The sequence below is a fragment of the Zingiber officinale genome, chromosome 11A, assembly GCF_018446385.1.
Source record: "Zingiber officinale cultivar Zhangliang chromosome 11A, Zo_v1.1, whole genome shotgun sequence".
NCBI classification, from domain to species: Eukaryota; Viridiplantae; Streptophyta; class Magnoliopsida; order Zingiberales; family Zingiberaceae; genus Zingiber; species Zingiber officinale.
Window position 1 is genome coordinate 36937387 of NC_056006.1, and position 25094 is coordinate 36962480.

A 25094-nucleotide genomic window follows, 5' to 3' on the forward strand; every position below is an offset into this window, starting at 1 on the left:
CAAATTATGCGGAGGGATGTGAGTGATGTAGATGAGATCTATCCCTCCTATATAACGGGAGTGACATCGATATTCTTGATAGAGTGAGACCACGAAGTGCATGGCCATGCCCAAATGAGTCAATATGAGATATTGAGCTCATTTGATTGAGTGATTCTACTTGGAGTTCAAGATTTAGATTGATTAGAGGATGACATGGTCTATGCCTCATATTGATCAATCTAGATGTCAAGGATAGAAGGACACTTGTCATATATGGTGAGGAGTCACAATTAGTAGTCACAAGGTGATGTTGGATCTTAACATTCTTATAACTTGAATAGTAATGATGTGTTGCTAGATACCGCTCATTACTTATGCTTCTAAATGGGTTTAGGAGCATTGTCAGCGTTATAAGAACCTATAGGGTCACACACAAAGGGCAATTAGATGGAGATTATGTTCATTTGATGAACCTAAAGGATTAGGTTCATGTGATGAACCAAATTGGATTAAGAGTAATCCAAATTGAGCTAATTGAGTTGGACTCAATTTGGTTCATGTGTTAAGTGAGTCTAATTTGGACTTAGACTCATTTAATTAATTTAATTCAATGAAATGAGATTCATTAAATTAAAATTGATTTGAACCAATGGTTAGATTAGATCAACCAATGGAGAGAAGTGGTCAAGTTCGACTTGACTTGAGAGGAAGATGAAGGGTCAAGTTTGACTTGACCATTTGCCACCTCATTGGTGAGTTGGCAAAGAGTGAGCCAATGATGATGCTCCACATCATCATGTTTGGTTAAGTGGGATGTCACCTCATGGGAGTTACCAAGAGTTGTGACTCTTGGTATCCCATGGTGGTTACAAACCTCATGAAGTGGCCAACCACTTTTAGAGTGGAATGAGTTGTTTTCATTCAAGTGAATTCCTTTCTTCTTCTTCCTCTCAAGGTTTCTTCTCTCCCTCTCCTCTCCATTGCCGAGACCTTGCATGAGTGCTAGCACACTCTAAGGTTTCTTCTCCATTTCTTGCTTGTGTGGATACACATAGAGGAGTATCTACTTTGATACTCTCGAGATCCGGCGAACCGTGGATGAGCGGGATTAAGCGAAGGGCTTCGCATCAAGGGTAACCTCCTTTCCTTTGTAGATCTAGTGTAGATCTAGGTTAGAAAACTCATTCTCAAAGTTTTACGAAATTTTAATCTTCACACGAATCCGTGGCATGAGAATTTTGGGGGTTCCGCAACACAAAAAGTGATTTTTGCGGCCTGAAAATCCCAACAGGAACGTGCCCACGTTCTCCACTATTGGGGAACTATTTTTAATGAAAAAGTCCACTATATCCTTAGATTATTTCCCTTTATAAGGAGTGCGTCCAAGGATCATTCAAGAAGATGAACGAGAGTGTAGAAAGAGACAACGAGAGAGGAAGAAGAACATCCGTGACGGTAGAATTTGATTCATGGAATTGCGAAGAACTTTCCGACTTTGTGATCATTCTTCCGTTAACAAATTCTGTCGTCGCCAATTGCAGATCTGCGGAAGATCGCTGTAAGTATTTAATTATTTTGTACAATTAATAGATATAATTCCTTCATTAGTATCAGAGCATTAGGAATTATATCTTGTTATAATTTCTCGTCATTGAGCACGCCGCAACGAGTCACAAAGGTGACTTTCGGTTGGAAATCTTCATGCTCCAGTAGCCGACGGTTTGGTCGCTGCAAAGGAGGGTCGACAACTGTATTAAAGCAGTAGAAGACCAGCGACCGTCGGGGATAGCACTACTGTTCAGCAATGCACTATGCCAAAATCACGACAGGATCATGATTTCCATCTAACCTGGGCTTGGGTCGTGGGGATATGCCGACAACGATGTTCTGTAGCCGGAGATAGCATCCCAGCTGGTCAACGATGTGCTAGTGGTTAGGACGGGCAGAACAAAAGCAGGCGACCTTGTTGAACAGAGAGCGACCGGAGTCTAGTGCTGGAAAGGACTAGCGACCTTCCCTATAGGCCAGGAAGAGGCTGACATGGTCGGCGACCGCATCCATCGTGGTTGTACGGTTGAAACGGTGTGGGTAGCGTGTGGCGGAGAAATTGTTGAAGCAAAGAAAACGGACTAACACGAATCACAGTATTTGAGGAAAAGTTTGATTTTAGAAAACTAAATTAAAAAAAAATGAAACCTTTTGGTTTCGACCCAGAATTGTTTTTTATGCATTATTTTTTGAAGCTTATATATATATATATATAAAGCAGGTTGATTTAAATCGGAATCAATTTGGGTTGATTAATTGGATTTGGATCAAATATGATCAAATGATTAGATTGGTTCTAATGGGTCAAACGTAAACCAATAGGCATTGGTTTGATCAAACTGACTTGAGTTTGATCAATACGTCTAAAATTGGTTGAAATTGACTTAGATTAAAGAATAACAGAACATAAGTACAGTATATTTCTATCTAATTAGATCAGTTCTAATTGAGGATAATGGACTAAGCTTAGGATCTAGATTCCCAATCGACCTGTCAAATGGGTCAGTCAACTTAGGCTCCTGAAAATCGAGAAATTTTTTTTTCTTGATTTCTCATGTTAGTTCTTTGCCTGTATAAATTGAATTAAGCTGGTTTTATACTGGTTAGTTGGTTTTGTACTGACTTATTTAATTTCAATTTTTTCAAATAGCACGGACGATTACCACAATGACTCGTCGCGAAGTGCGGCGGAACTAGCTCAGGGAGGAAATTCAGAAGATAGAGTATAACTCTGCTATGGAGTCGACGGACACGTTGGACGGCTTGATGACCTATTTTGGAAACTTGAGCGAGAAGAGTTTCCAGTCTTGGACAGTTATTGGATCTGGGCATGATGGCCTATGGGGCTTATGAAGGACGCATCACATATTCAGAATTATGTGAGGAACTACTGTTGGATTTTTCGGACCGTGAAAACCGCTTTTTCGCGTCGCGGAAACCCCGAAACCCCATCACCGGATCCGTGTGAAGTAAAAAATAAAACAAAAACTTATGAGCATGAGTTTCTTAGACTTAGTTCTAAACTATATTTACAAGGAGAAAAACTTTTACCCTTGATCCGTGCCCTTTACGAATCCCGCTCGTCCAAGGAAGTGCCGGATCTCGAGATCGTTAAGCGTACGATCCTCTAGAAGTATCCACACGAACAAATGGGTGGAGAAAAACTAAACAAAGGTGAGCTAGCACCCTTGATCAGTCACGGCAAGAGGAGAAAAGGGAGAGCTTGAGGAAGAAGAAGATGGAATTGCCTTGAATGAAAAAAAATGAAATCCATTCATTACAAAAGTGGCCGGCCACTCTTGGATTGTAACCTCCATTCACAATTAATGTAGCCATTAAAGGAGAGTTGTAACCTCCATGAGGTGGCACACACATGTGCTAGCCTTGATGATGTGGCACATCATCATTGGCCACTTAATGCCAAGTCACATATGATGTGGCATAAAGTCAAGTTAAACTTGACTATTCCTGTTCCTCTCAAGTCAAGTCAAACTTGACTTAATCTCTCTCATGGTTGATCTAATTCAACCATTTAATTCAAGCCAATTTAATATAATGAATCAAATTCATTTAATTAAATTGATTCAATGAGTCATAATCTAAATTAGACTCATTGAACACATGAATCAACTTGAGTCCAGCTCAATTAGCCCAATTAGGATTACTTTTAATCCAATTTGATTCATCACATGAATCTAATTCTCTTGGTTCATCATATGAACCTAATCTCCATCTAATTGTCCTTAGTGTGTGACCCTATAGGTTCTTGTAACGTTGGCAATACCCCTAAACCCATTTAGGAGCATAAGTAATGAGCGGTATCTAGCAACACATCATTACTACCCAAGTTACAAGAATGTTGAGATCCAACATCACCTTGTGACTATTAATTGTGACTCCTCACAATATATGACAAGTGTCCTTCTATCCTAGACATCTAGATTAATTAATGTGAGGCATAGACCGTGTCATCCTCTGACCAATCTAAATCTTGAACTCCAAGTAGACTCACTGGATCAAATGAGTTCAATATCTTATATTGACTCATTTGGGCATGGCCATGCACTTCATGGTCTCACTCTATCAAGAATATCAATATCTCTCGCGTCATATAGGAGGGATACATCTCATCTACATCACTCACATTTCTCTGCATAATTCATTACATACCCAGTAATCGCCTTTATAGTCCACCCAGTTACGGGTGACGTTTGACGAAACCAAAGTACATAACTCCCTATGTAGGGAACCATGGCGACTTCAGGTCTAAGGACTAGTAGTCATACTAATAGTCACATGAGAAAGTATATGACACTCATATAACGATCCATGATACTTTCTCATGGCGGGTCATTCAGTATACATTCTCCAATGCATACCCATGTGTCAATTTGATATCTCTATATCCATGACTTGTGAGATCAAGTCATCGAGTTGACCTACATGCTAGTCTTATTGCATTAGCATTGTCCCTGAATGTTAATACTCGACTAGGAATGATTAAGAGTAGTGTTCCCTATATCATTTCACTATCGATTCAACCAATCGATTGATATAGGTAAGAACATTCTACTCAAGAACGCTATTATACTTAGTTTATTTGGCACCAATACAAGTAAGTATAATAACCAAAAATAAATGTCTTTATTTATATAAAAATATGATACAGCAAGTCCATAATACATTCATCAAATGATTGGCTCTAGGGATCTAACTAACAATCTCCCACTAGCACTAGTGCCAATTAGTGTAGGCTCTTAGCCCCAATGACCTAGTGCGACCATCATGTTTCCTCTGTGCCAAAGCCTTGGTCAAGGGATCTGCAATGTTAGCTTCTGTAGGTACTCTGCAAATCTTCACATCTCCTCTCTCGATAATCTCTCGAATGAGATTGAAGCGCCGTAGTATGTGTTTGGTCCGCTGGTGTGATCAAGGTTCCTTAGCCTGTGCTATAGCTCCATTGTTGTCACAATAGAGCTCAATAGGGTCAGCGATACTAGGAACCACCCCAAGTTCAGTGATGAACTTATGGATCCAAACTGCCTCCTTTGCTGCGTTTGATGCAGCAATGTACTCGGCCTCTGTCGTAGAATCAGCTACTGTGTCTGCTTCAAACTCTTCCAGCTCACATCACCACCATTTATGCAAAACATGAACCCTGACTGCGATCGATAATCATCCTGGTCGGTCTAGAAGCTAGCATCACTATAACCCTTTACAGCTAGCTCATCATTGCCTCTATATATCAAGAAATATTCTTTAGTCCTTCTCAAGTACTTAAGAATATTCTTGACCGCTATCCAGTGATTTTCACCTAGATCTGACTGGTATCTGCTCATCATGCTCAAAGCATACGAGACATCAGGTCGAATACATAGCATGGCGTACACGATAGATCCTATGGCTGAGGCATAAGGGATCTGATCCATGCGGTCTCTCTCCTCTCTAGAAGAGGGACCTTGAGTCTTCGAAAGACTCACGCCATGCGACATCGATAGAAATCCCTTCTTAGAGTTCTGCATGGCAAACCGTAGGAGTACCTTGTCAATATATGTACTCTGACTTAGGCCAAGCAATCTCTTAGATCTATCTCTATAGATCTGTATGCCTAGAATGCGAGATGCTTCACCTAAGTCCTTCTTTGAGAAACAACTCCCTAGCCAGGTCTTGACAGACTGAAGCAAAGGGATGTCTTTCCCAATGAGTAGTATGTCATTCACATACAATATGAGGAAGACAACTACATCCCCTACAACCTTCTTGTAGACACAAGGTTTATCTTCATTCTTGATGAAACCAAACTGTTTGATTGCATCATCGAATCAAAGATTCCAGCTCCGAAAAGCTTGGTTTAGCCCATAAATGGACCTATGCAGCTTACATACTCTGCCAGTATACTGTGGATCTACAAAACCCTCAGGTTGTGTCATGTACACATCCTCGAGCAGGTTTCCATTCAGAAACACGATTTTAACATCCATCTGTCATATCTCATAGTCATGGTAAGCTGCAATAGCAAGCATGATCCGAATAGACTTAAACATCGTTACTGGAGAAAAGGTTTCATCATAGTCAATACCATGAATCTGCTTGAAACCTTTAGCTACCAAGCGACCCTTATAGATAAGTCCATCCATGTCACCTTACCCACTTACACCCAATGGGTTTTATCCCTTCAGGTGGATCAACCAAAGTCCATACTTGGTTGGTGTACATGGATTCCATTTCGGATCTCATGGCCTCTAGCCATTTCTCGGAATCTGGTCTCATCACAGCTTCCTGATAGGTGGTAAGCTCATCCTTTATGAGCACAACGTCATCATGGTCAGACAAGAGAAATGAGTATTTCTCAGACTGACGACGTACCCTATCAGACCTGCGAAGAGATGTCTACTTGAACTGGTTGTTGTTCCTCAACTCTTTGTGGAACAACATCATCCACAACTCTTTGTGGTTCCAGTTCAACTTCCATCGAGACCTCAGTGCTATGGTCCGCATCTTGAACTTCTTCAAGATTGAACGTACTCCCACTAGTCTTTCTAGAAACAAAGTCCCTTTCTAGAAAGACCCCAGTCTTTGCCACAACTACCTTGTGCTGACTGGAAACATAGAAGCACTACAACAAAATCCCTCAGAGACATCAGTGGAACAACAACGGTTTTAGGCTAAAACCGATGTCTTTGAGTATTTTACACCGGTTTTTCTAAAAACCGGTATCTATGAGCGCAGATTTTCGCTCATAGACATCGATTTTTTAGGCGATGTCTATGAGCGTCCTTTTTTTCGTTAATAGACACCGATTTTAACATCGGTTTTTAAAATCCGATGTTAATGAACCAAAATAAAATATTTTAATTTCCCCACAAGCCAAAATCTGCACACTGTAAAGTTCCCTCCAAACCTAAATCTTTATCCCGCCCCTTCCTCCGCGCGACATCTCTCATGTAAACCTAAACCGAGACATCTCTCTCAGCCTAAACCTAAACTTCCGACCATCCGACCATCTCTCTCAGCCTAAACCTAAACCTTCGACCATCTCTCTCAACATCATCTCCCTCTTCCCCCTTCCTAGATCCTCTCCCGATTAGGATCAAGACACGACGAACTTGCTTCTCCGTCCAACCACACCGCATCTCCTCCAACTCCTCCATTTGGTTGAGAAGAGGAGGCCTTCTTCGCATTCCAGTAGTTTTTGCTTCATCCATCTCCGGTCCAGCATTCACTGCCACCGCTCGAGTCCTTCTTCACATTCCGGTAATTTTTCCTTTATACATCATCGCTACTGAATTTCTTCCTCATCTTCGACAGTTGCATCTTCTTGATCTCTTGTTTGCAAGTATTAATTGATTGATGCATGCAATGTGTTTGATGAATTTCCTCAAACACTACCTTGAGTTGATTTTATCATTTTTGTTTGATAGATTGAGGAGTTGTTAGTTCCTATTGCTAAGTTGGTTTTATGTAATCCTTGAACTATCAAGTTTCTTTTATGTCTAGGCTAATTGTTTTCACTGAAATGTCATGGTTTCTGGTTTAGAAATTTATTGGTATAATGATGAAGTAGTTGGTTTCTGGTTTAAAATTTATTGGTATAATGATGAAGTAGTTGGTTCTGGTTTATGAAATTTATTCGTATCCTTTTCTTGTTAAGCGTAGTTGGTTTCTTGGAGGACCCACATAATTAATTTATTTGTATAATGATGGATTAAGAATTTTGGCTCATTGTTGTAATTGTCTTGATATTTTTGATTGATTTTAGATTCATTAGTACAACAAAATGGACAAGGCATGGATGGAGATTTAGGCGAGTGACTAAACTTTTGACTAAACTCAGGCTAAACACAAAAACATTTAAGGATGGAGATTTAGGCGAGTGACAACTTTTAAATTAATATCCTTATAAAATACAAACTAATATTTATCAAAGTAGTTTTATACTGATATAACTATGATTATGCTAGATAAGTATAGTGTTGACTGTGATCAATAAGACAATATTGGCTGGTATAACATTAGTTATAATGTGAAGATGTTCCGACAGTTAAGATAGCCTTAGCTATAATAAATGACACACAAGATACACCAAGGAACGATGAATGCCACATCACAATTAATCTGGTAAATTACAGAAGGATTCAATAGAACCACTTAATTCGACACAAAAGTTTGTATTTACACTCAGAATCTGATCAGGATACACAATATTACATTTTCCCTCATAACAGTAAAACCTCAGCTAGATAACAAATATTACAAACATAAACTCTTAGAATGTTCAGAAAATTTCAATCCCACTGGATTCAAACTTACCACGGAGCGGAGATAGAGATAGCTCACTTCGTCCAAGCTTGTCAAGGCTCATAAGTGGCAATATGATGCCTAGGACGAAGAAAGCAACAAAAACAGAAAAGCTCAGAGGCAACGAGACAGGGAAACATTTATTCATTCCATGATGGAAAAATAAATGTAAAAACCACTTCCCCTCTCAAGCCGTCTGAGCTCGGCAAGTGAAGCAACCAAGTATAGCACAAGGGTAACATGTGTTGTGCCCTTCACACAGCACCCTTGGGTCATTTGGCTGCCCCTCTATGAGTAGCAAAAATCTCTCTGAAGTTTCTTGAGTCCTTCAGAGCATCGACATCTTTGGATGAAAAATATGAATGATGAGGCTTCATCTCTTAAGACAAGCCCTTGAACCTCAGAGATAGTTGGAGCAAAAATTCCAATAAACTCATATATAGATCTCACCTGGTCCAACAAAAGTCGCCCCCAAAGGGGAGGATCCAAGACCATAACCTTAGCAATAAGAGATGACAAGGAAAGAAAAGAACTGAAAGGGGTGGTGGATGAAGAGAAGGTTGTAAGTCTATTTAAAGAAGCAAAAGGCTCACAGAATCACTATACTTGGTTCAGAGAAACAGTGGTACACAAAATCTGTGAGGTCATTTCAAAATCTGGAGCAGAGTCACGGGTAGGAAAAGACAAGACCATACTTATGTCTAGTCAGTCGTCTACACCTCCTTCAACTAAACTTGAAGGGAAGGCTAGTGATATGGGTTAGGTATTGTGGGTCTCCCGATGAGGAAAGAAAAGGAGGAAGGAAAAGCAAAAGAGATAGGCTAATATCGGCCGGGACATACCTTCAGGATGAAGGTAGGCTAATATCGGCCGGGACATAACATCAGGACGAAGGTAGGCTAATATCGGCCGGGACATACCTTCAGGATGAAGGTAGACTAATATCGGCTAGGATATACCCTGATAGGAGATAAGCCTATATCGACCGAAATACGCCTCCCAAGGGAAAGATATATATACTCTAAGTGGAGTAGGCTAATATCGGCCGGGATGTAACTTCAGGACGAAGGTAGGCTAATATCGGCCGGGGCATACCTTCAGGATGAAGGTAGGCTAATATCGGCCAGGACATACCCCGATAGGAGGTAAGCCTATATCGACCGAAATACGCCTCCCAAGGGAAAGATATATATACTCTAAGTGGAGTAGGCTAATATCGGCCGGGACATAACTTCAGGATGAAGGTAGGCTAATATCGGCCGGGACATACCTTCAGGATGAAGGTAGGCTAATATCGGCCAGGACATACCCCGATAGGAGGTAAGCCTATATCGACCGAAATACGCCTCCCAAGGGAAAGATATATATACTCTAAGTGCAGTAGGCTAATATCGACCGGGACATACCTTCAGGACGAAGGTAGGCTAATATCGGCCGGAACATACCTTCAAAGGAAGAGCCAGTACGGGTCGGTCGATCAATATCTTGGAAAGATACTGGATAAAATGCAGTTTATTAATATAAAAAGATGCAAATAGAAACTGCATGAAGTTGCATGAGAAAGGATCATAAATGAATATTTCAAAGAAGATAATTAACGAGGATATCTGTAATATGTAAATGCATGACAGGTGTTATATATTTTGGCGGGTAATATGATCCCAGATTATTTTGCAGGTACTAAACGACAAAGAAGGTACATCTGGGGTACAAAAAAGATTCCTTAAAAGTCATTTACCACAAGTACGCCGCTGACGTCATCTCATAACGAACTCTAACAAACCGGGGTCCACTTCATGACTATGGAGGTTATATGAAGTGGTATAAAAAGGGGAATCCTCTCCGTTGGCGAGGTAAGTTCACATCATCGTGCACATTCATAACCCTAATTTTTCAACTACTGTTCATCTTCTTCCTTCTTCCACACCGAGAGAGATCACTGACTTGAGCGTCGGAGGGTCTAGCCAGGGATTCCCACCCCGGTCTTAGGACACTGACGGTAGTGTTAGTTGGTCTCTTGTGCGCAGGAAGTCTTGGAAGCTTCGGATCTGGGTTTTTCCACTTCAGATTTGGATTTCTTCTTCGTCATCGGGTCTTTATGCGAGGAGGACCTTCGGTGACTCTGTTTTTCCCGATCCGCTTTGGGTTTCTCGGATCGGTGTTCTACGAGTATTATTCTTCATCAGCGTAGTGGGTTTTCTTCTTCGGGATCTCCATCTTGTTCAGCTTCTCAGACAAGATCATTTTCATTTTCAAAGATTAACAATAACTTTGAAAACGCTCTCCGAGTGTCAACTTCATCAAAGTTTGGGTTAACTACCTTTCTAATCGATGTTGACACTCTCCAACCCATCTAAGGGGTAGAGAAAATACTCCTAGGAACCCAAAACCTATTGGTGCTCCTTGGATGCTCTAGGTATTCACTAGGGATAACTTCCCTAGATACCTTCCTAGTGACCTTGTTAGACTTCTTAGAATCCTTTGTCATCTATTCTAGATCAACTCTAAGGATTTCTTTCCTTGTGACCTTCTTTGTGACTTTTTTAGACTTCTTAGAAGTCTTAGTCATGTTTGTTGTTGCAAAAATACTTCTAGGGATAACTTCCCTTGTATTTTTTTACTTGACCACTAAGCCTAAGGTTAGTTCCATAACTATATGGAACTCTATGGTAAGAAATTATATCCTTCTTAGCCTTTGGTTTGTATCCCAAACCTCTATGGCCATTGGATGACTTTTGTTGTCCTAAACCTAGGTTATGCTCATTTTACCCTTTCAGGATATTTTTCATCCTTTTTAGGGTCTTTTCTAACTTATCAAGTCTTGACCTCAAGACTTGATTTTCCATCCTTAGTCCTTAGCTTTAGGTTTTTCAATGAATTCATGAGCATTTTTATTTCTAGACCTATAACTAAAATTCTTAGTTTCCTTGTTTAGATTTTTATCTACCTTCCTAAACCTAGGTGTGGTAGTTTTAGCATGTAGAGCCACATGTTTTTCTTTAAAGCTCTCATATTTTCTATTCTTATGGTAAATAGCATTAAAATGATAAAAATTACAACTAGCATGCTTTTTACCATTATTCAAGGGAGTAGATTCAATAAATGATACCTTTCTTTTTACCTTGGAGGCTCCCCCTTGAGTTGTGCTTCCTCCATGAGCCTTGACCGCTTTCTTCCTCTTGGGACATTGACTTCTATAATGTCCCTTTTGATTGCAAAAGAATCACACAATGTGCTCCTTGCACTTCTTTGTTGTGGGGACGGTCTCCTTGGGCTTCTCCTTGCCCTTTGGTGCCACTTGGTTCTTTTTCTTGGCCAATTTAGGGCATTTGCTCTTATAATGCCCATGCTCCCTACACTCAAAACGTATGATATGATTTTTATTTTTATTTGAAACATTTATACCTTCATGTGTAGGGATGACATCTTCTCCTTTTGATCCGGAGGTAGAGGCTTCCTCTAGATCCGATAATGATGCTCCTCCAATAGATTCGACTTGACTTGTGGAGGTGGAAGCTTCTTCATCCTCTTCTTCTCTTGACCCGGATGTGGAGACTTCTCCTTCTTCTTGATCCGGTGTCATCGAAAATTGCTCCCCCTCAATCCTAAAGGCGGAGGCTTCTTCATCTTCATCTTCTACAAGAAACAAAGAGTATGCACCCTCTTTGCCCTTTTCGTTGCATTCCTTTAAAGATGAAGCTTCTTGGACTTCTTTTTCGAAAGATGAGCATCTCTCACCTTCGGAATTCTCCTCCTTTTGGTCTTGCTCCAATGAGTCACCCTCTTTGGATTCTTCTTGGTTTGGTACAGTGGAGGGGATCTCATGAATCTTTGTCAATTCGCTCCATAGCTCTTTGGCATCTTCAAAATCTCCAATTTGCTCCAAGATGCTGCTTGGCAATAAATTTACCAAAAGCTTGGTCACTTTGTCATTGGCCTCACATCTTTGGATTTGTTCTTGGCTCCACTTGCTCCTCTTGAGTACTTTGCCCTTGGAATTTGTTGGAGCTTCAAATCCTTCCATTAGAGCAAACCATTGCTCTATCTCCATCATCAAGAAATTCTCGATCCTTGATTTCCAAAGATCGAAGCTTGTTGAATTAAATGATGGAGGCACCCTTGTATCGAATCCAAGTCTGTCTTGGAATTCCATGGAAGTTGAGCTTGAAGAATTTTGCTCCAACTTCTTCACCATCTAGCTCTTTTTCCTTTCCGGCGATGATTCCGATGAAGAGCAACCTTGCTCTAATACCACTTGTTGGGACCGATTATGTAGCTAGAGAGGGGTGAATAGCTCAGCGCGATCTCGTACTCGTCGTTGCTTGTTTCTTCAAGGATATGCAGCGGAAAGTACAAAGAAACATACTCAACGCTAACACTAGGGATTTACTTGGTATCCACCTCAAGAAGAGGTGACTAATCCAAGGATCCACACACTCACGCACCCTCCACTAATAAAACACTCTTTTATGGTAACTACCAAAGGTGGAGAAGCCCTACAAGTTCACACTATAAGAAGAAAAGGAAAGGGAGCAAAATACAAGCAAAAGCTTATAAGTTTGCACAAGAAAACCCTAACCCAAGATTTCTTCTTCTTACCGTAGATCCGCCTCTTGACTTGAAAGAACCTCCAAGAACTTCAAGAACTGGCGGTGAGAACTTTGTGGAGAACCTTTGTGAAGATCTGTGCTCGCTGGAGAAGAAAACCGTGAGTTCTCTATCGACGAAATCGCACGCCAACGTCTTTATCCAGCGCCAACGGTCGGATCCCGATCGATTGGATTGCTCCCAATCGATCGGGGAGGCTTTGGATCAATCCAGCAATCGATCCCGAGCGCCTCTGTGCTCTCAGGAACTGCCTGGATCGATCGGCTGATCGATCCAGGGCTTATTGCGCAGAATCGAACCTCCCAATCGATCGGATGATCGATTGGAGACTCTGGATCGATCCACCGATCGATCCAGAGCTGTTCTGTTCGCGCGACACTTCTCCCCAATCGATCCACTAATCGATTGGGAGAAGGCTTGTCGTGGGGACTTGCCCAATCGATCAGCTAATCGATTGGGCATGAGCCAATCGATCGGCTGATCGATCCAGCTCATGGTTTTTGCCCAAAACCAAGTCCAAAGTCCCCTAAACCAACATCCGGTCAACTATGACCTATTGTACATCATGCCTAGCATCCGACAACCCTTGACCTGCTAGGACTCCCTCAGCAAGTGTCCAGTCAATCCTTTTGACGCACTTGGACTTTTCTTCCTCATGCCAAGTATCTAGTCAATCCCTTTGACATACTTGGACTTTCCAACACCAGATGTCCAATCAGCCTTAATCTATCTGGATTTCCTCGTGCCTGGCTTCACTCACCAGGACTTTCTCAATTGTCTGGCTTCACTCACCAGGACTTCCAATCTGCCTAGCTTCACTCACTAGGTCTTTCACCTGACTTCACTCACCAGGATTTTCTTCTGCCTAGCTTCACTCATTAGGTCTTTCCATCTGCCTGGCTTCACTCACCAGGACTTTCACCTATCTTCACTCACTAGGTTTTTCACCTGGCTTCACTCACCAGGATTTTCAGTCAAGTATCCAGTCAACCTTGACCTATTCGACTCTCTTTCACAATCTCCCCACATGAACAATCGCACCTGCAATCTCCATGTGTTGTCTACATGTATTGTTAAACATCGAAACCAAAACATCAAAACTCGAGCTTGACTCAATTCAAACTCAGTCAAATAGGTCAACCTTGACCTAAGGAATATTGCACCAACAAGGATCTCTCCCTTTGTATTTATTCACATCATCAATATATATGAATCAATATAAATTAGCTAATATATCTTAAAATTTCTAATGTGAGACTAAAATCTTATTTACAATAAAGCTCCTATCCTTCCTCTTCTCACCTCTTCGTCCATTCGCATTTCTAACAACTTGTACTTAAGTTTTAAGTCCAAACCGCTAGGTGTCAAGTTTGTGATAAGAACCATGTTTTACATTCAAAATGTATTTATATGAGATAAAGGAATATAATCATGTATTCTAAAATGTAAATTAGCAAGTAAAGCATAAAATTCATGAAAATGATGTGTACACGAAACTTGTGTCAATTGGGTGACAAATTTGTGTCAAATACACAACATATAATGGAACTTCTACAACTCATTCAAATCAACCGAGCAACATTCATGGCATAAAAAGCATGTGAAAACAAGCATGATTCATAATTTTTAACATGATAAACCAACTACTAGAGGATGTTGACGACTCACTAAACAAAGATTCAAAATGTATTTCTAAAGTTGGGATGTTGATCCTCCTATATTTCCTTCTAAAGTTGGGATTCCTTGGAATCAACAACTTCTTCTAGTTATTGGAAAGGTATCTCATGAAGATTGAAAAACTTGTTTGAAGTGTCCCTTGCATACATGAAGTGGGCAACCTTGGTCAAATCATCTTTTGATAATCCACACTCCAAGATTGGCTTTGTTTTTCATTTGTTTTTAATCGGTTTCCATGATCATTTGTTGGAATTTTATAACCTGTCTTGGCAGGCCTCCATACTTTGAATTCAGCCATGAAGTAAAATTTCATTCGGCTCTTGCAACAGCTGAAATTGACTCCGTCGAAAATTGGTAGACATGTGGTTTAAAGTGGTAGTGTGATGGAGTATCGATCCATAGCCATCACCTTGAATGTTAATTCAACTTTTGGAACCTCCTTGCACAAACATAAACTCAAACAAGAATGCTAGCAGCAAGTGTGATTGTGTGGAGTGTTAAAATTTGCAATGGAAATAAATGTGAAAGAAAGGAGGCAGGATCTCTTGGCTCATTTTTTTTGGTCCAGGGGATATGCCACTCCCATTTGCGGCCGGATCACGATTGTGATCCGGCCGTAAATGGTTGCGATCCCTTCCTGGGTTCACTGTCCCTACCAAGTTATAGTTTTTGTTCGGAGCGGGCGGCCGGAGGCCGCCCGAAGGACACCCTCGCTTAGCGCCCAGTAATCTGGTCACTTATCCACCACCGGAGGCCTTCGGGCGGCCTCCGGCCACCCGCTCCGAACAAAAACTATAACCTGATGGGGACGGTGAACCCTAGAAGGGATCACAATCATTTGCGGTCGGATCGTGATCGTGATCCGACCACAAATGGAAGTGACACATCCCCTGGACCACAAAAAAATGGTACAGGAGATCTGTGCTCAAAAAAAATTGGATACGAGGATGATACAAGTGTTTTCGTGTAAGCATTAGATGCCAGAGAATCCAACAAAGCCTCTAAAGCAGACTTAACTGCCCTATCTAGACACTTGCAGTGACCACATAGACTTGTGTTGTCCGACTTACCAAATATAACCATGGGAGACTTCAACATTAAATTCTAGTCAAAGGTAAAACCCTTAGATTAACCATATTGGTGTAATCTTTACCCTTAGATTAATCATAATAGTGTAATCAACCTCAGGTCAAGATCGACCAAGCTCAAGTTGAGGAGATCATTAGATTTCGATATTTGATCATGTTTGATGGTTGAGAGCACATATTGATTGACCAAGCTCATGTTGGGGAGATTATTGGATTTCCATATTTGACTTCAACGTTAAATTCTGGTGAAGGTAAAACCCTTTGATTGACCATTTTGGTGTAATCAACCTGGGTCAAGGTCAACGAAGCTCAAGTTGGGGAAATTATTGGATTTCAATATTTGATCATGTTTGATGGTTGAGAGCACATATTAATGGCTGAGAGCAAGATGTTAAGTAAAAGGAGAGATTGTTGGAAAGAAAGATTATTGGTGTAATTGATCTCGGATCAAGGTTGATCAAATTTGATTTGGATATCAATGATTAATGATTGAGCAAGATGTTAAGTAAATCAAGGTTAACCAAAAACTTAATAGTGGAGAAGTCCAAGTAAATCACGATTAATCAGATATTTAACGATTGGAAGTATAATAGGGAGTTAGCATGGGAGAAGTCCAAGTGGGTCACGATTAATCAAACACTTGACAATGTTAGGTGAAGTCCTAACAAATCATAGAGGATCGGATGTTAGACATGTTGGTGAAATCCTAATAGGTCATGGAAGACTAAATGTTAGGCGTGTGAATAAAAGTTCGAATAGGTCATGGAGAATTGAATATTAGTCATGTGTAAGTAAAGTCTTGATAGATCATGGAAGACCAAATGTTAGGCACAAGAAGGGAAGTTCAAATAAGTCAAGGAGCATCGGATATTTGGCAATGGTAAAATCTTGATAGGTTAAAATTGATCAAATACTTAACAGATGAAATTCTAAAAGGTCAAGGTTGACTAAATGTTAGGCGAGTGAAATCCTCGTTATGCTGAAGTTAATCAGATATTAGGTAAAATGATATTTCAACCTTAGTGAGGTTGGAACAGAGTTACATGAGCCCGAATGTTCAGAATTTGAGGGGGTTGTGAAATGAGCAATCGACTATTACATCAATCAAGTGAAGAACTCGACTAATGACATTGCAGAGCGAATAGAATATTTTGCAATCGATCCGGGTATTGATTTGCATCAATCGATTGATGATAAAGGAGCAGTTGACCACTGCTGAGATGAATAGAATTGTTGGACAGATAGAACAGAACAATATTCAAATCTATAGTAAAGCAATCAACTGATGGTGCTCAAACAGTAGACTATTGGGCGGAATCCAATCATGATAGCAACCCTATAAAAAAAATGTTTTGCGGAGGTTTCGAGCTATTGTTGTAAAGCGATCAAAGTAAAGATTTATTATTGTAAAGTTGTTTCATTTGCATTGTTCTTATTCTCTATTGTATTCTTACTCTTGTTGCTTGTAAAAATAAGTTTATAAGAGGTTGCTCCGTCTCTAGAAGGTGTCTAGCAAGAAAATAGAATAATAGTGTTATCGCTATGACTTAGGCCGTGAAAAAAAAAATCAAATATTCTAAACCATGTAAAATCAAACAATTCTTGTGCTTGTGTTTTGTTGTTTATATTATTTTGTTTATTTTCACTTTGTACTAATTTTTTATAAACGAATACACGAATAATCAATCAAATGAAGCGAATCAATATTCACTCCTCCACTCTAGCGATGTTACCGGTCCTAACAGATCATAGGTGCTTAGGTCGACCTATGAACCCCTTTGATTGACCAAGCATGTGCCTAGAGGTGGTTTAAGGACTATCTCAATTTATTTGACCCTCTAACCACTTTAGATCAACCCCAAAGTTCAAGACAACATATTAAACACCCTTTATGGTATTAAGATGAAGCTCCCTAGATAATAAATAATATCTAGTAGCTAATCTAATTCATACAACAATCTATGCCCGAAGACAAACTCAAAACTACACCACTCAATTCACTACAAGACTCGCATGTCTTTGGGTGTTCATACAAAAGCTTGATAACCAGCCTCGAGTTCCAAGCCCGATTTCGGCTTCACACTTGATCCGCAATGTCCGACATCTCAACTCCTCAATTTGCACCTAAGCTTGAAGTCTCTCAATCCAATCTATTTGACCTCAACTGCTACCTGATCCGAAATGCCTAATTTAATCACCTGGATCTACTAATTTTGATTGCCACGAGTCGTGTACACTTGAAGCGCCAACATCAATTGCACACCTAACTTAAATCATAGTACTAAATCATCAAAATAGCCTGATTAAATTGAACCACAAAAGAAATCATTTTTTTCCAACATACTCTGCCCTGTCAGGATTAACCACCAGTCTGGATCCTCATATATCAAAGTAAAACTTTTATGAATCAATATAAGTATCTAAACATGGCCAACTCAGCAAGCATTCCTAAACTAGCAAATCTATCAGAACTTGCTAAAGATTGAATTGAAAATGTTTATGAAGAATATATAAACGTGTTGTTTAGACATTCATATCTGTGCAATATAGTAGTTGGCGTCAAAAAGGATACTCAGAAAAACAACAAATCAGATATCAAGAACCATATGGTACTTTGTGAATCCTTGAACTAAAAACTTACTAAGAGAAGCTTGGCATCAATAAGAACATGTAATTCCAGAGAACTAAATCTAGGGGAAATTTAATTGCCAATAGAGTTCAACATTATAAATTATCTCTAAACTTCATTATAGTCACAATATCCACAAAAGTTTATCCTTTTATTTGCAATATATCCTTAGAAATGTTTCCAAAAAAGTGTATATTTGCTTATTCATAATATACAGTTCTTGCTTGTAAAGAGTTGACAGAAAATCAATTACCATGCCGACTTGCATCATGCTTATATGCCAACTACTATTATGGTCTACCAATAGACAAATGGCTAAATAGTCTTCTAGTAAATTACCAAAGTACCAATTTCCCTAGTACTCAGATTGGAGCATCAACATTAGAAGAGTACTTTTGAAGCACAAAAACAGGATCTCCAACTGCAATAGTTTTACTTCCTCTGGGGGGTAAGAGTGATTCCTTGCAGACCAAATTCTGTCCAAAGAACATCTGCAATTTTCAGATCTCACAATGTTAAGTAGGTTTATCTTGTAAACAAATAAAGGAGAATTACATTAGTTTTTTATCATCATTGACAGCCTTTGGTTATATAGCACTGTTTATGGAAATTATGGTTATAAAAACTTTGGTGAATGTCTATTTTACTTAGAATCAAGGCAAACTACAGACAGATTTTACCTTCCCCTGTGTTTTCTTTAACTTCAAGGCATGGTCTGACCGAAACTTCATCAGAGTTGAAGTTGGTTCATTGCCAGTGACACCATTTTCTTGGTTAATAGTTGGTATCTGCATAAAACCACAAGGGATACTAATTTAGAGAAATATTTGAGCAATTTTCGCTGAAAAGTCGAGTTTGTGACGGTAAGGTGAAGTTAAACATTCACTGTGAATGCTCAAATTTGTGACCCAGGGGGTTGGGCACAGATTGAGAGTGGCTCATATGCTGGACAGTAGCAGATAGATCACCTGCAAACTGGGCAGCCGCAGAAGTTAGTGCATTATACAAAGCAGGAAAGTGGTGCACATGCAGCAGCAGAAGCACTGGCTGGTGCAGTGCACTGGCAGGGAACGGTTCCTAGTAGAGGCAGGATTCTGAGAACTAAGGAGACAGGTTCTTTGCAATGCGACAAGTACAGGGGCACAGAAGAAGGGGCACTATGTAGATTGTTGATGCAGAAGGAGCATGGTCAACACTGATAGTGCAGAAAGGGAAATCCTGGAATAGGGAAGGTATTGCCAGTTAATTCCATGCACTGAATGGGATCCTTTTTCCATTTGAAAACATAATGAAGTAAAAAAACATGGATCATTTATTTTTTCTGGATTTGGAAAGAGAGAGGATTGGAGGAATCATGAGGTAAAGGATTATAAAAAACCATTATTAATTAATGCTTTGAGGCTCCCTGCAGTTAGATTGAAAACAAATGTAAAAAACTGATAAAATATTAGGATCAGGAAACAAGAGGGTAATTAAGAAAGATGTATTCTGCAATATCTGTGTTAAAATAGGGAGACTGGGCTACAACATTTCAACTATCATAGAAATAAGTAGGGGCAAAGAATCAAACTCTTCTTATTGCTTTTTGTCTTCCATCTCACTTCAATAGCTGCTCTTTTCTAGACGAGCAGTATCAAGGAAGCGATGTTGAGTTTTGACAGTGATTTTTAGTTAGCAATAGAAGTTATTGCCCAAACCTTCTTCCTTCCCTTGCATTGAACAGTTAGTAAATAGAGGAACAGATGGATTTTTGACTAAAGTGACCTCTAGGGTAAGTCTTCAAGACTTCTTAGCTTTGAATCACTGGGACCGAGTCTTCAAGTCTTCAAGACGTGAGTGGAATCTAGCAAGCCCCCCTTTGAGACCGAGTTAGGTTACTGGGGAAATAACTACTTAGCTTCTCTTGAGATTGAGCACGCCTTTGAGACCTTGGGTTGATTGAGAAATATGAACCAAGTGTGTGGCATGTAAGTGTCTATCACCGATTACGTGCCTATCACCGGAAACATTAAGAACTCAAATTTGATGATTACTTGACGAGGACGAAAATTGAAACTTGAAGGGTTTTGAGTTACTTAATGCACTGTGCACAAGATACTTATGCTTGAGTCATTCTTGACTTGTTTCCATGATCATGCTTGTTAATAAAACTTTTTGATAGAGTTAGGAAAATGCATTAGGGATATGAGTGCATTGTAGAACATATGAATTTAGATTGCAGCATTTTGCTTGAGGACAAGCAAAGGTTTAAGTCTAAGGGTATGATATGCATAGATTGTATACTTTAGCATGTTTTGACGCACATTCACATACTTTGCACGTGCTTTATCTATGCATTTTCGTACTTCTAGCTTTGCTTTTAGCATATTTACACTTTTTGTTCGGAGATCTGTTTTTGTGCATTTTTTGTATACAGGAGTCGACTTTGGAGAAGAAATGATGTCCGAGGCAAAAATTAAAAAGGAAGAAGGCACCATCCTTGAGTGTCACACGACGACCCTGCCATGGGGGATTGCCCAGGCCGTGTGAGGATCACCACCCGTGTGGCTGCAGCAGGAAGGGGACTGGTCATGGCCGTGTGATTTTCACACGGCCGTGCCAAGTTGTGAAGCCAATAGAGCCAAGTCGTGTACACCACACGGCCTTGCAAGCACTCCAGAGATGAAGTAGTGCACGACCGTGTAGACACACACGGTCGTGCAACATTTCCAGAGGCCAAAAACACCCTGGTCGTGTGCACCACACGACCATGCAGGAGCTCCAGAGCCGGAGGCAGTGCAGGCCGTGTAGATCTACATGGCCGTGCAAGGGGAGCAGTGGCAGAGCAGGCCATGGTCGTGTCTCACACACGGCCGTGTGAGATGGGCAGAGAAGGGAGTAGCACAGCCCGTGTGAGCTTCACACGGCCGTGTCTCGGGGTCGTGTGCCGCCCAAACTCCTCCTCTATATAAAGCCTTCTTCAAGATTTGAAAGGGGAATCTTCTCCCCTTGGGGGGAAATCAAGATTTAGGCGTTCCTCCACCTTCTTAGAGGGATTTTCCGGCGATTCGAGGGCAAATCTTCAACGTTTCGACTCCGGGAGCAAGGATTGGATCCGAAGACCATTCTTCATTGTAGATAAGTCTTTCTTCCCTTTCTTTCTTGGATTTGGGGATCAAAATGCTTGTAATCTTCTTGTTTTCGGATTTCTTTCCTCGTTCTATGGATTAGATCTCTTGTTCTAGGATGGAGGGAGTATTTGTAATGAAGATTTGATGTAAAACTCTTGTGGATTTGTCAATTTCCTATTTCAATGATTTTGTCCTGTTTTATATCTCTTTGATCTTGTGTGGAATGTTGTGATTTAGACCTAATGTCCATTCTTGATTCAATGTTTGAATACCTTGTGGATCTTATAGAGATTATTTCTCATTTGATTTTCCGAGGGACGTTCGTGACAGGAACAAGCCCGTGTAAGGACGTTTGAGAGATGATCTTGAGGGTGAAATAGGATTATTCAAGGGGGTAGGATAGATTGTATGTGTTCATATCTTATATCTTGATGCGGTTGAGTAATAAATTCTTATGTTGATTATCCGAGGGACGCACGTGACAGGCAAGCCCGTGTAAGGACAACATAGATTCATTTCTAATTGATCATATTTAGGTATATATTTCAGTCCTAGGCCGGTTGTCTATTGCAAGAGGGAACCGATAACCTCCTACAAATAATGGACAATTGAGGAAAAAGATTTAGTAGATCATTTACATTGAATAATCTTACAAAGAAACTGAAACTCCTAGAACATACTTTTATCATAGCCCTTATTCTTGTTTCTTATTCTTTAGTTTCTATGTTTTACTTTGCATAGTTGTACTTTGCTTTTGTCAATCCATTGATTTGTTGTTTAACTAATTCGCGTTGAGATATCTTTAGTACTTATACCAGTCCCTGTGGATACAATATCTTTTATTATTACTTATGACATATCCGTATACTTGCATAACGTCAACATAAGTCAAAGAAATAAATACTAGATATATATGCTTGTTATTATATCAGGATTAAGAGCACACACTTCCATAATAACAAAGGTCTTGTTCTTTTATTCAGTCAGTATAAAAGAACTTACCTTAAATGGTCCTGCTCAATACACTCAAAGTGTACTAGTGTAATTTTATAGTTAAGATAAACTAATACCTGATTACGCTATGACTATTTCAATGGTTTGTTCCTTTCTATCTTAGTCGTGAGCTACTGTTTATAATTTATAAAGAATTGATAACATGATATTCTGTGTGTGACACCACACACCATGTTATCTACAATATAAATTAATTGAACAACTACACTTAGCATACAAATGTAGACATTTGAGCAATATGATTCTTTATTTCAAAATAAATGTTTACAAAAAACTAGGCTTTTAGTATATACTCTAACATTCAAATCCTAACAATTTAGTGTTCAAAGTAGAGATCAAGATATACCTTCGAGACAAAGCATCTGCAATAATGTTTTCCATACCTTGTTTATATTTGATCACATAAGGGAATGATTCAATAAAGTCCACCCATTTTGCATGACGTCTATTCAACTTACCTTGGCTCTTCAAATGCTTCAACGATTCATGATTAGTGTGAATGACAAACTCTTTGGACCACAAGTAATGCTGCCAAGTTTCTAAAGCTCTCACTAATGCATACATCTCCTTGTCATAAGTTGGATAGTTCAAAGCTGCTCCGCTGAGTTTCTCACTAAAATAAGCAAGAGGTCGACCTTCTTGTTTTAGCACAGATCCAATATCTATTCCTGATGCATCACACTCAATTTCGAAAGTTTTAGCAAAGTTAGGTAATGCAAGTAATGGTGCAGAACTTAGCTTCTCCTTAAGTAAGTTGAAAGTTGAAACTTGTTCACTATCCCAATGAAACCCAACATTCTTTTTAACAACTTCAGTCAAGGGTGAAGCTATAGAACTAAAATTTTTAACAAACCTCCTATAGAAACTTGCCAACCCGTGAAAGCTACGTACCTCAGTTATCGTTTTTGGTGTTGGTCACTCACGAATTGCCTTAACCTTTTCTTCATCAAATGTTATTCCCTTAGCACTAACAATATAACCAAGAAACTCTATTGGACTAGTGCAAAAAGAACATTTTTGAATGTTAGCATACAATTTTTCATTTCGCAAAATAAGTAGAACATCGAAATGTTACCTCAGCTCGTCGCGTGCTCGTGGTCGGCGTTGCTTGTTTCTTCAAAGATGTGCAGCGGAAATATACAAGAAACAACACACACAACACTAACAAGTAGATTTACTTGGTATCCACCTCCAAAGGAGGTGACTAGTCCAAGGATCCACACACTTACACACACCTCCACTAATAAACACTCATTTTCGGTAACTACCGAAGGCGGAGAAGCCCTACAAGTTCGCACTACAAGAAGAAAGGGAAAGAATACACAAATACAAGCAAAAACTTATAATGAGTATAGAAAACCCTAATCCTAGCTTTCTTCCTCAGTTGTAGATCCGCCTCTTGACTTGGAAAACCTCCAAGAACCTTCAAGAACTGGCGATCTGAACTTTGTGGAGAAGCTCTGGGAGCACAGTGAAGATCTGAAATGAATCGGTGAAGTTCTACCGAAGAAGACGCACGCCAACGGCCTTTATCTGCGCCAACGGTCGGATCCCGATCGATTGGATTGCTCCCAATCGATCGGGGAGGCTTTGGATCGATCAACTCATCGATCCAGAGCGCCTCTGTGCTCTGGGAATTTGCCTGGATCGATCGGCCAATCGATTCAGGGTTTATCGCGACACATCGCAGCTTCCCAATCGATCCACTGATCGATTGGGACCTCTGGATCGATCAGCTGATCGATCCAGCAGGCTTCTGTGCGCTCGCGACTGCCTCCCAATCGATCTACTGATCGATTGGGACAAAGGGTTCTCGCGGGGACTCCCCAATTGATCGGCCGATCGATTTGGCTCCAGCCAATCGATCAACTGATCGATCCAACTGCTGGTTTTTGCCCAAAACCAAGTCCCAAGCCCCCCAAACCAACATCCGGTCAACCTTGACCTGTTGGTACATTTTGCCTAGCATCCGGTCACCCTTGACCTGCTAGGACTCCCTCACCAAGTGTCCGGTCAATCCCTTTGACCCACTTGGACTTTTCTCCTCGTGCCAAGTATCTGGTCAATCCCTTTGACCTACTTGGACTTTCCATTGCCCGGCTTCACTCACCGGGACTTCCCTTTTGCCTAGCTTCACTCACTAGGTCTTTCACCTAGCTCCACTCACTAGGATTTTCACCTGGCTTCACTCCCAGGAAGATCTTCTGCCTGGCTTCACTCACCAGAACACTCACCTAACTTCACTCACTAGGATTTCCTCACTGCCTAGTTTCACTCACTCACTAGGTCTTTCACCTGGCTTCACTCACCAGGATTTTCCTCTGCCTGGCTTCACTCACCAGGACTTTACTTCTGCCTAGCTTCACTCACCAGAACCTTCCAGTCAAGTATCCGGTCAACCTTGACCTACTTGACTCTCCTTCACATCTCAACTGGTCAACTTTGACCAAACGGGAATTGTATCAACAATCTCCCCAAATGAACAACTGCACCTGCATTGTCCATATCATCTAAACTCAATATATTGTCAAACATCGAAACCCAAACCAAGACTCAAGTTGGTCAAATCAGGTCAACCTTGACCTAAGGGATATTGTACCAACATTAAGATCATCTAAGGCTTGAATTAGGTTGACTATG

General features: G+C 40.3%; 1 protein-coding gene across 2 annotated transcripts in view; it reads right to left on the reverse strand.

Annotated features, from left to right (window-relative positions):
- Positions 1 to 18462: 18462 nt before the first annotated feature.
- LOC122032179 (mitochondrial amidoxime reducing component 2-like) overlaps positions 18463 to 25094 on the reverse strand; it is a 42838-nt gene continuing 36206 nt past the window's right edge. Inside the window, exons 7-8 of one of the 2 annotated variants that reach the window (XM_042591438.1) lie at positions 19011 to 19118; positions 18463 to 18806 (exon numbers count right to left, since the gene is read on the reverse strand). In XM_042591438.1, coding sequence (XP_042447372.1) covers positions 18693 to 18806; positions 19011 to 19118 — 222 coding nt within the window. In that variant the 3' untranslated portion in view covers positions 18463 to 18692. Of the gene's footprint in view, positions 18822 to 19010; positions 19119 to 25094 lie in introns of both variants that reach the window. The other variant, XM_042591437.1, reaches the window with a different exon arrangement.